Below are 14062 nucleotides of genomic sequence, written 5' to 3' on the forward strand. Positions count from 1 at the left end.
GGGGTCATGCAGGAGGCAGCCAATCAATGATTCTCTCTCATCATGATGTTTCTATCTCTCTCTCCCTCTCCCTTCCTCTCCATGAAATCAATAAAAAACAACAACCCCACATATTAAAAAAATAAAGTAAAACTAAGTGATGCCATCTCTTTGATTGATAAAGTCCTTACCATTTTCTCCTCCCCTAAACCTGGGATCTCTCAGGCGTTATAATACTTATCATATATGGCCTCTCTCCTCTGCTAGACTGTGACCTCCTTGAGGTCAGAGATTACATCTTTTTAATCGGGGTCTCCAGCACCCAGCACATGATCCAGCACAGAATCTTGATGCTTGGAAAATGTTGAAGAGTAAATGAATGAGTGAAAGAATGAATGCTTCATCCTTCTGGGTTCAACTCAAACCCACTTTTTCCAGTGACACCCCATCTTTCCCTTCCCCACATGGAAGTCAGATGCTTCTGCAATGGGAATTCCAGAACATTTCTAGGAAAATATAGCTTTCCATAGGAAAATAGCTTAGGAGAGGCAATTCAGGTTGGAGGAGATGTGTGAGAGGTATGTGTGTGTGTGTGTGTGTGTGTGTGTGTGTGTGTGTGTGTTGGGGGGGGAGGTTACTGGCTCCCTTGAGTAAAAGCACAGGCTTTCACTTGGATTGTACTTAGGGGAGTGGAGTGGGAGGTGAGAAGCGATATGCCACATATTTTGTCTTGGGATGGGAAAGCACAGAATACTTTTCTGCAATCCATTTCACATATATTTAAATTTGAGATGATTGCAGATTTACATGCAGTTGTAAGAAATTATACATAGACATTCCATTACCCTTCACCCAGTTTTCCCCAATGCTGACAAGATCACAGCCTGAACACTGACATTGATACAATCCGCCCACCTTACTCAGATTTCATCAGTTTGATACCCATGCATTTGTGTATGCGAGTGCGCGCGTGTGCTGTGCACACTTTGTATTTCTGAAAACGGCTTTCTTGCCTGCTGGAGACTGGGCAGGGGTCCAGTCTGATCCATCCCTGCAGAGGAGTTGGCTCCCACAGTATGTGCTTGTATATATCGTTGGAACGTAGTAGGTTCCAACTACCGTCCACATAAACACTTGATCTTGTATGTCAGTGTGTGCAAGAGGGGAGCGCAAGGTTTTAAGGTAGAAAACTGAGCCTGAAGCATTTGGTATTTGAGAGGCAAAAAGTTGGCTATTTTCCGCCACAATTGTGAATTAGCTGGTTGGCTAATTGCTCCAAAGCGACCCTAATGCACATGCTTCCATCGCGGAAGAGCGGTTTTGAGGTTCACTCTTCACTCCCTCTGGAAAATTGGAAGGGGCTCATAGTGCCCCGGGAGCTCCGCCCACCCCCACCCCCACTTTCACCCCTTTCTTCCCTGGGGCCGGACTGTTTCACCCCGTTTCCAGGCAACCGCCAGGCGCGAGGTGGGACGTCATTTCCTGAAAAGCCCGCGGGGAGAGGGCGGGGGGAGGGGAGGGGCCAGGGGGCGGGGCCAAGGCTGGGCAGGCGACGGCGACGGCGTCGGAACTCGCTGGAAGATCGGCCCCGGCGGCTCAACAGTTCCCAAAGTCCGGGCTCGCGGCCGCGCGGCTCCGTCTGTGCCCGGGCGGTGCAGGGGCGCGGGGGTCCCCGGGCTGCTGCTTCCCGGGGCTGCCCCGGACATGCCCCGCTTCCCCTGCCGGACGCCCGCGCGGCTCCACCGGCTGCGATTCGGGGGGCTCTGGGACTAGAGCACCTCCATCCCAACTTATGATTTTGGGGTCCCCCAGCCCGAGAGGAACGGGCGGCCTGGCTGGGGGAGCCCCGGGCCTGGTGTGACGGGGCGGTCAGCTTTGCCGCGCCCCCCACTCCAGCCACCTCTGTGCCCTGCAGAATGTAACTGCTCTCTGCGTCCCCCCGGACTCCAGCCGCAGTCTCCGCGACCTCCCGCTCCAGCCGCCAACCCGTGTCACCCGGGATCCCGTCGCCGTGCCTGCCTTGCCCGGACACCCGCCGCCGTCTCTGCACCCGCGGACTCCAGTTTCGCGACCCCCTCCGTCTTCGCGCGCCTGGGACTCTAAGCAGAGATCTTCTCGATCCCCCCCAGGATTCAGACACTGCTTCCGCACCCCCAAGCCCGGACTCCAGTCGTCGTACTCGTGCCCCCCACGCCGCCCCCAAACCCAGACGCCAGCCGCGACCTCCGTGCTCCCCGGATCCCGCTGTTGCACCGGCGCCGGCGAGTGCAGCAGCTGCCCCACCACGCGCCCCGAGTCCGCCCGGCCCTCGGCGGGGAGATGAACGCGCAGCTGGACGGCCTGTCGGTGAGCTCGTCCTCCACCGGCTCGCTGGGCTCGGCGGCCCGGGCGGGCGGCGGAGGGCACGCGGGGCTACGACTGCTGTCCGGGAACGTGCGCCAGCTGCACCAGGCGCTGACCGCACTGCTGAGCGAGGCGGAGCGGGAGCAGTTCACGCACTGCCTGAACGCCTACCACGCGCGCCGCAACGTCTTCGACCTGGTGAGCACCCTGCGCGTGCTGCTGGACAGCCCGGTCAAGCGGCGCCTGCTACCCATGCTGCGGCTGGTCATCCCGCGCTCGGACCAGCTGCTCTTTGACCAGTACACCGCCGAGGGCCTCTACCTGCCCGCCACCGCCCCCTACAGGCAACCCGCGTGGGGCGGCCCCGACGGCGCGGGGCCAGGGGAGGTGCGCCTGGTGAGCCTGAGGCGCGCCAAGGCCCATGAAGGCTTGGGCTTCAGCATCCGCGGGGGTTCCGAGCATGGCGTGGGCATCTATGTGTCTCTGGTGGAGCCAGGCTCTCTGGCTGAGAAGGAAGGACTGAAAGTCGGGGACCAGATTCTGCGTGTCAACGACAAATCCCTGTCCCGGGTGACCCACACTGAGGCCGTCAAGGTAGGGTTCTGGTTTGGGGGATGAGTTCAGGGGCAGCTACTCCTAGTGGCAGTAGCTCCATGCTGTGTGTCCTTAGGCAACTCACTAGACCTTTCTGGGCTTCATTTTTCATAAAAATATTTATTTAAAACAGGAACATCTAGTTTATTGAGCAAATACATGCCAGGCACTGGGATATAGTAATGGGCAAAGCAGATCTGGACCCTGCCTCCCTTGGGCATAAAGGCTTATGAGTGGGAGACAGACCTTATCAAATATTTGGGTAAATGTATGATCACAAAGTGGAAAGAGTTGTGGATTCTTAGGAGCATTGAAAGGTATGGTCTCCACTGGCATAGTTAGTAATCAGTGGGTGTCTTCTGCTTCTGCTGTTATTCTCATTATTCTGTAGGCTTTTGCCCCTAAAAGAAAGTTTTGTTAGCTCCAAGTGGCCCCCGGAGGCTGTTCTGGTGATCTGAAGAACTCTGGCCTAACCCTGCCCTTTGTGGACCAGGGTGTGTATTCTGGGCCAAGTCATTTGTCCTCTCAGAGCCTCTAGTTCTCCACTTGGGAAATGGGGCATCAGGACCAGATAAGTGTCCCTAAGTTTGTTGGAAATGAGGCCCCTGCCTGAATGTCAAAGACATATCCCCCGCTCTCTTGAGAGTAATTGTACTTTTTGTTAATTGAGAAATATAACCTTAGGACCACAAGCTCCTAGGGATTTAACCATGCTGTTTAAAGGACTGTGTGTGTGTGTGTTTGCTAACCTCATTCCCAGGGCTTTTGAAAACCAGTTGGAGTATGAGATGGATAGTGTTGGTCTTGTGTGAATTCAAGGATGCCTTGCATTCATACACACACACACACACACACACACACACACACGGACACACCTTTGTGTGCAAGAAGTGAAGAGTTTTGGGGAAAAGCAACAGTGACACTCTCTGCTTCTGCAAGGACAATGCTTCTCAGGGGTGAGGGCGGGCCTGTGACCCAACTTCTCACCACCCTGCCGCTCGCCCCTGCCTCGGGTCCTCCTCAGCGCAGGTGTTTTGAACTCCAGCTGAGGGCCTGCTGGCTGCTGGGAAATGCATAGGCAGCAGAGGTGCAGGGCTGCTGCTTGTGTGCTGTTCAGTGACTGACTGTTCACCTGGGACATGACCATCTCATCGCTGACCTTGACCTTCCTTTATTTGCTTCCAAATCCATCTGCCCCCTCAGGGAGGCCCCTGAGGATTTGGAAACTTATTTGCTGCTTCTGGCAAAAGGCTGATCTGTTTGTATTTTGGGGTGTGTGGGTGCAGTAGACAAAGCTCCTTGTGGATTTCCATGCACCTATCCTCCTCTTGGTCGCCTCCCCACACATTAATCTTTTCCCTTTAGCTGACATTCCATATATTTATAAAGAAATAACCCATTAGCCTTTGGCCCTAAATGATCTGGAGTTCCCAGATGATAAATTGATACTTGAAAGATACTTGGCCCAGATGGGCATTTATAAATGTGGATTCAGTTTTAGTGGCAATTAAAGAAAGACCCGAGTAACTTAATCATCTGGAGGTGATAGACTTCGGGAAGGCCTCAGGTAACCTGGACATTAAAAACACAGACTCTCCCTTTAATTCTTCCCCAGGCTCGGCCATGCCTGTAAGGCTGAGCTGCTTGGCTGAGAGTTTCAGCCCGGCCCTCCTGCATTTCACCGATTACACTCTGCACCTTCTGTCGGAGCCTTCCTGAGCTGTACACCAACGTGTGCTTGTTCCTAGCAGCAGCAGGCCTTAGCTCGTGTATTTACTCTACTTGCTTCCAGAGTAAAACCTAAGCTCTCCACACCTTAGTTTCTGAAGCCCCAGGACTAATTCTTGCCAGAGGGAGAGGTTGGTCGGAGCAGAACTGCCCTTGGGTGGGGGCCTGTGGGAGCTCCGTCCCTGTCACTTTTCCTGGGAGGCGCCTGCTAAGGCAGAAGGAGCTCCTGTCTCAGGGATGCCCCCCTTCCTGCCAGTGCAGACTCATAACCTGCCTGGAATGTACCCTCTAGAAGCAACAGGCAAAACGGGTGCTGCTTTGTGTCACCTTAACTCCAGGGAGAAAGGGGGACAGACTTTCCGTGGGTGGAATTTAAACCGGAGGAGGCGGAACCTGTCTCGGGGCCTCCTGGAGCGCCTCCGCCTGAGGTTGCAGGATGGGCAGGCAGTTTCAGGGACCAGTTCAGAAGAACACCTGGAGCTGTTGATACATTTCCACAGCTTTAAGGGTATTCAGCCCCCTAATGGGAAGCCCAAAGAGGCCTGGCTTCCCTAGGAGGTACAGACTGCCCTGAACCAGAACTTCCACTCCCAGCCCCTGTGTCAGCTGCCTCGCAGAAGGGCACCAGGTCAGAATTTATGGTGAAGGCACATTCCTATTCACCAGACTTCAGGCTTCCCTCAAATGTCACTGGGTTCTCTGCTTTTATCTTTTTCATGCTCCAAGATACCACATCACACTTAGTATAAGATGTGTTTTCTTTTTTTCGTCAATTTTATTTTATTTACTTATAGTCGTCCTTCTGTGTCCATGCGGGATTGGTTCTAGGACCTCCCACAGATACCGAAATCTGAGGATGCTCAAGTCCCTTAGTCGATCTTTTAAAAAAAATTTTTTTTATTTAAGTATAGCTGGTATACAATGTTATATTAGTTTAGTTTCAGGTGTACAATATAGTGATTCAACGTTTTTATATCTTACAATGTGATCACCCCACTAATTCTAGTAATCATCTAGCAAACGTATTACAATATTATTGACTATATTCCCCCTCACTTTTTTCATCCGCTCTCCACCCCTTCCCCTCTGGTAACCTTTCTATGAGCCTGTTTTCTTTGAGTTTTGTATCTGAGGGCACGGAGGGCTGACTGCTTGCTTGTTTGTTTATTTTGCTTTTCCTTCCGCTTTATTGGGTATAATAGAAAAATAAAAACCGTGCATATTTAAGGTGTACAATGTGATGATTTGATTGATATACCTATACATTGTAAAGTGATTATCATAATCAAGCGAATTTACATATCCATCACCTTACATAGTTATTTTATTTTTGTGCTAAGAACACTTGGGACGTACTCTCTCAGCAAATGTCCAAGTATAGAATAATAGAATTGTTAGCTATTGGCATTAGTTAACTGTGCATAGAACTTACTCACCTTATAACTGAAAGTTTGTACCTTTGTCCAACATTTCCCCATTCCACCCCCCGCCCCGGACCCCATCTCTACTTCCATGAGTTTGACTTTTTTAGATTCCTCATATACATGAGGTCACACAGTATTTGTCTTTCTCTCTCTGGCTTTTTTAACTTAGCCTAATGTCCTCCAGGTTCATCCATGTTGTCACCAATGACAGAATGACCTTCCTTTTTATGGCTGAATAATATTCCATATATCTATATATCTATATATCTATATATATCTACATCTATATCTATATCTATATCTATATCTATATCTATATCTATATCTATATCTATATATTCGCGTGCCACAGTCACTTTCTCCATTCATCTGTCCATAGACACTTAGGTTGTTTCCATGTTTTAGCTATTAAGGAGATGTGTTTTCCAGCTTAAAATATTTGTTTTTCTTCTGCTGGTAGAAAGAGGCGGGGAAAGATCCTCTGAGCTTCCCAAAGCAGAGATGAATTGCGTATGTGTAATAAAAAGGAAATTGAATTTTAGGAATCAAGTTACTTAAGAGTTTATGAGTCAGAGAGGCTCACCTCCTCCCAGTGAGCAGAGGAGACTGAGCGTTCGCAGTGTTTTCTACTTCTCTCTCTGCAAGTCAAGCCTCCATTGTCACCCCGTGTCCGTGTCCGGCGGGGCTCCCATCCGTCTCTTGAAGCCTGTTTGCTACATCAGCAGTGACAGGTGTAGATAAGGCAAGCCAGTTACTATTTGCAATTATGTTGAAACGTTTGGATTTTGAAAAATCTATCTCGAATGAACAGGAGCCAAGCTAATAACAATAAAAAAAGAGACCTTTCAAAGGTCTTCAGCCAAAAACGCTTGACAAATTGGCCAGGGAGTCCACGGACCAGGGATGATGCATTGGACTCTGCGGCACACTTGCTGTGTGACCTTGGGCCAGTCCCCGACCCTCTCTGTGCCCTAGGGTGGGTGGGCCAGGGGCCGCCCAAGATCTCTTCCAGCTCAGACAGTCGGTGATTTGCTCTGTAAGTGCTGCACACAAGGCATTTAGAATGTCTGTGGCAGTGTTTTCTTGTTCTTTTGGAATTGCTTTCATTTAAGGCAGAGTAAAGAGAGTTGGCGAAGGATTGGAAGATGAAAATCTTGGCACTGTGTAGCCTCCTACTATATCAGGAAATTGATGGGTTACACGCTGTACTGAGGAGAACTTGACTGCGGTCCCTCGACCCAAGAACACCAACCCTGATGCCATTCCAGATTAAAGGGGAAAATGATAATAGGATTATGCATGCAGTAGGATTAGTGCTCTGCCCTGGAAGCACTCAAAATCAAATTCACTTACCCACTTGCTTTCTGAGTCCTTGATTCTGCAGGTAGCAGGGAGCAGAAAGGGGGGAGGGATGGGTGTACATCTGTGTGTGTTTCATCTGGATAAAAATTAAATGGCTTCATTACAGTCTCCGCGTCCCCCTGGGAGCATCCAAGGAGCATATTAGAATTTGAAACGTTCCAGAAGTTCAAAACAGCGGCCAGCCCTTTCGCTTAATTAGAGTTATCATCACACCCTCCCTTCTTTTGCATAGTAACCCGGGAAGAATCTGTCTGTATTAATATGTCATTGTGTGTTCTAAATGACACATTTGTCATTTTCCCATTGCACACTGTTAGCTAAAGCTATTAGACATTATTAGCCACTTCCAACTTTGTGTCTGAAACACGCTTCTCCCCTGGTGTCATTCCTGCATTCCGATTTGGAAGCCAGGCTAATAGGCTCATGGGTATGCGAGGACTTTCCTCCGGCTCCGCTCTCTGTCTTGGGGCCTGTGGGTCCTGCCAGCAGTGACAGGTTGAAAGCTCACTATTAATAAACCCTTTCTTGAATAGATGCTGGGTGCTGGATCCAGAGGGTGACACAGTACGTGGAGAGGGTCCATTAATTTAGTCTTGTCTGTTTGGCTCAAGCTCTGATCCTTAAGGTTTTAGAAAATGCTGGTGCCTGTGTCATACAAAAATCCTTTTAATTGCTTATTTACTGTTCAAGTCAAAGAAGCATTTTGCAGGGTGCGAGAGAATGCCTTTATTTATTAAGGATTGATATTTTTATAGTAGAAGATCCCTGCCTCCTGACTTTAAGATGGTCATGAAAGAGATAATCACTCCGGCGCCAGCTTCTGATTTTTCCGTCGCCACCCCCACCCCTTCTTCCAACAAACCCGGCATTGTTTATTACCTGCCGTGGAGTCCTCCTGTGGATGGAGCTGCAAAGATAAGTGTGATCCTTTAACCCCCGACCAATTGGATTTTGTGTATTGTTGCTTCCCACCTCCGCCTGCCTTCAGCCACACAGCACACAGCCTGTACGCACCTGTCAAGTGCATGCATCCCTTCACACGCCTGTTTGTTCATGCTCACAGCACATGCGCATCTCCTCCGAGTCACAGTCCCCCCTCCGACACGCAGAGGGCTTTGCACTGAAGCAGGCGTCCACAGGGGTTGCTACTCCAGCTGGCTTTCCTACAAGGCTCTTTGATGACCTGGGAGTCCACTGCTCAGGGACTCCCAGACTGGTGCCCGGCAAGGACCAGACGCTCCCATGAGAAGCAATAGCATTTAATGGCTGGAGGTAGCTGGAGACTGAAATGCAAATATTTCAAACTGATCCTTTTTTGAACTCCCCAAGCAAGAAGCTGATATTAACCCGGAGCCCTCACAGACTTCTGAGTGCCCTGCAGGGTTGGGGCTGCATTTTAGATTCCTGTGCTGCTGACGGTCCCGCTTTACGTTTATAGCACAGCAGGTGGAAAGGGTGCAAGGAGCAGGAGTCAGACTCTCCATTTGTTTCCTGTGCACCCCTGGTGCCAGCTGCAGGACATGGCACCTTGAGGCCAGTGCACTCGTTTTCAAACTTTGCTTTACTGCAACTCTACTGGGAAGGGGGGAGGCTGACGTTAGTGCGTGTCTACCATGTGCCAACTGCTTTCTCCCTCCCAGAAGAGGCAGGGAGGCGAGGAGGTCGTGCTCAAGGAGGAAAAATGGACTAGCCCAGGTTCCCCGTTGGGGTTAGGAAGTAGGTGGCCGTTCTGCCTCACCTCCTGAGGGAACCAGCCTCAGGCTCTGGAGACAGTGACACCCCCTGGGGCTGGAAGTGTGTTTAAAGGCTGCTTTATTCTCTACCAAGAATGCATAAATGGGCTTCCCCCCCCCTTCTTTTTCAGCCCCACATTGACTCCTGGAGACAATGACACCCCCTGCAGGAAGCAGACTGGCATCACTGCTAGTGCCTGGCATATCAGGGCCTTTTAAGAACCACCCAAAGGCTTCATTTTACTACATGGGGAGTCTGATGCCCCCACATCACGGGAACGCAGCATGTGTTAGCCCAGCTCATCGACATGCAGAACCCTTTGTCCATTCAGCTCTGGGCAGCCCTTAGCACAGCCAGGCCTGAGGCTGGAAGGCAGAGATGGACGGTACAGGCCCCTGTCCTCAGGGAACCGTGTGGGGGGATGAGGGGAGTGAGGTGAGGTGGGGGGGTCATGGATCTACCCATGGCCACAGGTCATCTAGTGGTTTAAGTGTTATGATATCTGCATACCTCCACAGCCCTGCCTCCCTCTTCAAAGCAGCACCCCTCACTACCACCCACCCCTCCATCCCCCCACCCCTAACCTGCTTCAGTTTCCTTCAGTGCCCTTGTCTAGGACGCTTCGGTTCGCTATGTTTATCATCTGCCTTCCCCGCTACAAGTAAGCTCCAAGAACAGAATCTGGTCTGCATTGCTCAGTGACACACCCAGTACCTCCGCAGCGCCTGGCGCATAGTCGGTGCTCTAATAACGAGATAAATATTGGCCGAATGAATGGCATGACCTTGCTCCCAGTGATGAGTTCAGGATGCCGCGGTTTCTTGAGTTTGCCATCTGAAGGAAGTCCATGTGTTGCAGCATAGCAGGTGCTGGGTAGGAAAACCGAGGAAGACATAGGATCTAGTATATGCTTTACCATGAAGCTGGCTGTGTGGCTGTGAGCACATCACACAAATCTCTGAACTCAGTCTCTGGAGCTCTGAAATGGGCATAGCCGCCTCCCAGCTGCTTCCTTCCCGGGATGGCTGCGATCAAATGACATGACAGGTGTAAAAACTTTGGTAAGTAGGAAGCCCTCTGCTACTACAGTTGATCCTTGAACAGCCTGGTTTGAACGGAGCAGGTCTACTTATACATGGATTTTTTTTTTTTTTTCAGTTGACCCACACAGTTCAAACTCGCATTGTTCTAGGAATCTAGGATCAACCGGTGGCTGGGAATCCGAGAATGCAGAGGGCCAACCTACGTTACTGCACGGGCATCCCTGTCCCTAACCCCCGCGTTGTTCAAGGATTAGCTGTGTTTCAGAGAAAGGCCTTTAAAAAAAATGTGGTCTGTGTCCCGGTGGGCAACAGCTTTTTCCACCCTCTGCAGTTCATGCGTCACTTTGCTCTTAATATCAAAACCACATTTCCAGAAGTGGGTTGTTTACGAGCCTGGCTGTGCCTGTGATTCCGAAATAGAATCATTTATGCATTCTGAAGCAATCAATGAGCCAATTTTGGGTGAGGTATATCTTCTGGCTTTTTGTTTTTAAATGCAACAACAACAATAACACTGTTCAGGTTTCAAGAAACCTCAGTATTTCAGGTGAAGGCCAAGGCCCTGCTAAGCACTCGTGTGTTTAAAAGCTGCTTTATTCACTACCGAGAATGCATAAATGGGCTTTTCCCCCCTTCTTTTCCAGCCCCAGCCCCCTGGCCACCTTCCCCCTTTGAGAATGTGTGTTCCATCTGCTGAATTGGCTATGGCTTTGCTTCGGCTGGCAGCCAGTTTTGTAGCTGTGTTGCTTCCCCACCTGAGTTTTCCTAATATCAGCATCCTCCTCACTTTAAATGCAAAGCAAATGTTTCGGCCCTAACCGGTTTGGCTCAGTGGATAGAGCGTCGGCCTGCGGACTGAAGGGTCCCAGGTTCGATTCCGGTCAAGGGCATGTACCTTGGTTGCGGGCACATCCCCAGTAGGGGGTGTGCAGGAGGCAGCTGATCGATGTCTCTCATCGATGTTTCTAACTTTCTATCCCTCTCTCTTCCTCTCTGTAAAAAATCAATAAAATATATTTTAAAAAAAATGTTTCGGCTTCCATAGACAAGCCTCTAGATGTGAAGCTGAGGGTTAAAGGGGAGGAACACAGTGACGTGACATCAACGGCCTGGGTCTTGGGGCCTTAGAAGTAGTGGTTCACCAAGGCAGCTTAACTGAAAGGTGACAAGACCCCAGGCAAGTCTTAACCACACTGAGGTCTTGGGAGGCACTGCCTTCCCTTAGCGTCGCTCGCTCCCCCTTCCCCATGCATCCACTTAGCCTTGACCAGAGACGCAGACCCACCCTGTCCTCACCCTTAGCTGGTTCTGGAGCATGCATCCAGAGGTGCACGGTCAGCTGATACATTGGAAAATCAAGGGAAGGGAGGTCTGCACCCAAGAGGTTAGAGATGGCTTTTGGAGATGGACCTGGGTTCCTCTGAGAGTTCATCTGAGCGTGTGCTCGGCTGTGGCCTTGGGCAGCTAGCTCCCTTTGCCTCTCTGGGACTCAGACTCTCCATCCTTGGGCCTGCCTTGTGGTCCTCACAAACGGTCCTTGTCGCCGTTGCACATCCAATGCTGAAAAACTGTGGCTATGGAGGTCCCGCTGCAGGCATTGTAATGAAAAATGTTATAGACTGCGTTCGCTTGGCTTTGAAACTCCTCTGTTGTGTCTGCTTAGTTGGAAAAAGAAATAGTGCTATTGGGGAAGAAAAATACTGGGACGGAGAGCGGTTTGAATTGCAGAGTCATTTACTAAATGTAGTTAATATTTCCATACTGACAGAGTTTCTTTAAAAATGTCTCCTATCTGGATTTTAGTCTCGGCATTTTCATTTCACAGCAGTAATCAAGCCCAGTGGCAGGATGGAATTGTGTGTCCCGACTGCCCTTAAAAATGTGGGAGGCAAGACAGGTGCATGGCCCAGAGGTCAGTGTGCGACAGCGCTGTCCTGGATCCGCTGCATTCCCAACCTTGTTTCCAGCATTCTTCCCTGATGGGCTTCCCAGGGGCCCTGACGCGGAGGGAGAGGAGGAGGCTGTTTCCAGAACCCATCAAAGCAATTAATGCAGGTGGAAGCGGTGATTTGACAACATGGGCATCAGCACTTTAAAAAGCCCGGTAATTTATTTGGACCACATCTGAAATGGTATGTGAGGATTCATTAAGAGGTTTCCGATAAAGAGAAGAAAAGTGGTCCAGCTTTCAGAAATTACTCTCCTGTGTAGGGAGGGAAGCTGCTCTCGTAAATCCCTGGGGAGGAGGTTTGTCTTCTGCATTTCTATCCTCCCGGCCCCGAGGGAGAGGGTGGTGTCCTTTGTTGTGTCTGGACCCAACGTGACTTGTACCCTTTTCTCCATCTCCCTCCTTTTGCCTCCCTCCTCTTTCTTCTCAGGGGTCCCCAGACCTTTCCCAGATTTCTCCCAACTCTCCTGAACCCTCTCCCACTTCCAAGGGTCCCTCCAATCCTCTGCTGGGAAGATCAGGATGCTCAGATGGCCCTCAAATTCCTTCTCACACCAAGTGTCTGTATCTTCACCCATTTCCTAGCCCAGTGGTCAGCAAACTGTGGCTCGTGAGCCACATGCGGCTTGCGAGCCGCCGTTTGCCGCTCTGTTGACTAATGAGTTTGCCGACCACTGTCCTAGCCGTATTGTCTCTGAACAGGATCTGGGCCTCCGTTTGGTATCTTTATTTTTTTTTTTTTCATTCCTATTTTCAACTCTGTCCAGTATTAGGAACCTTTATTTGCCCTGGAAGTCCTGGCACATGGCTGACCCCCTGGTGGCACCTCTCCTCTTGACCTCCAACTGTGACATTTCCCAAGTTAGTAACCTTGACCTACTCTTCTCCACGGTCCCCTGCCGGGGATGTGGCCAGATTAGACTCACCAGGCTTGACCTCCCCAGCACATCTCGGACCACACTTCCCTGTTCTCCACCATCGCCACTCCGAACTACAGCGCCCTCCTCACTGTCTCTCTGTCTCCCATGTCGCTCATCTGCCCACCAGTGCATTCAACATCCTGGAGGCAGGGCTAACTTCCTGAATTTGTGTCCGATCAAGCCACGGCCTACCCAGGGCCTTGCACTGGAGCTGGGGGCCTGCGGGGCAGAGGCTGAGCCCCTTAACCACACTTGGCCAGTCAAGCAGCACACCCTCCTCTGAGACAAGGCTTTATTTCTCTCCACCTGTGGATGCATACGGCCCCAGTGCATCCTCCCAGCAGACCTTCCCTCGATCCCAAAGATGGGGGCAGCTGGGAGCCTTCTCTGCTCCCCCTCAGCCGGCCTCACCCCTGTCATGACACGGAAAATATATGTCTTTGTATTTTCTTGGGTTGCTTCTTTGATGATGATAACCTTGCAATTGGCTTACAATGAGGCAGACATTGTTTTCAGTACTCTCTCTGTATAAGCTCATTAAACTTCACCACAGCCCTACCCGGTTTGAGGTAGGCACCACTTTTACCACTTCATTTTGCAAAATTGCAAAGGGTTTGTCACTTGTCTGTTGTCACAAAAATGGAAAGTGGTGGAGGTTTTATTGATTTGAGGGAATGTGCCCATCACCCCAACACCAAGAGAGGTGACACCCCACGATGCTAGAGCCTGGGCCCTGGAGCCAGACACTCTGGGTTCAAAGCTTTGCTCTGCCACTTTGCACCTGTGGCAGCTTGAACAAGCTTCCTAACTATGATGCTGAGCACACTAAGAAATCTAGTGCCACCAGGGAGGGTCATCGTGGGCCACCAGGAGCTCTGCCCACCGAGTCTTCACCATAGCCCCGGGCACGGGGAAGGGGCGGTGACAGCCACCAGCTCACAGGTGGGAGGTGGCAGGATCAGATTGGAACCCAGGCCTTCCTGCCTC

At 50.7% G+C, this 14062-nt stretch overlaps 1 protein-coding gene across 6 annotated transcripts in view; it reads left to right on the plus strand.

Moving 5' to 3' along the window:
* The first annotated feature begins 1547 nt into the window (after positions 1 to 1547).
* WHRN (whirlin) overlaps positions 1548 to 14062 on the plus strand; it is a 66843-nt gene continuing 54328 nt past the window's right edge. For all 6 annotated transcript variants that reach the window (XM_080667814.1, XM_080667815.1, XM_080667817.1 and 3 more), the window contains exon 1: positions 1548 to 2916. In XM_080667814.1, the coding sequence (XP_080523940.1) occupies positions 2299 to 2916 (618 nt within the window). In that variant the 5' untranslated portion in view covers positions 1548 to 2298. The remainder of the gene's footprint in view (positions 2917 to 14062) is intronic.

The sequence above is a fragment of the Plecotus auritus genome (genome assembly GCF_963455305.1).
Source record: "Plecotus auritus genome assembly, chromosome: 5".
Taxonomy (NCBI): domain Eukaryota; kingdom Metazoa; phylum Chordata; class Mammalia; order Chiroptera; family Vespertilionidae; genus Plecotus; species Plecotus auritus.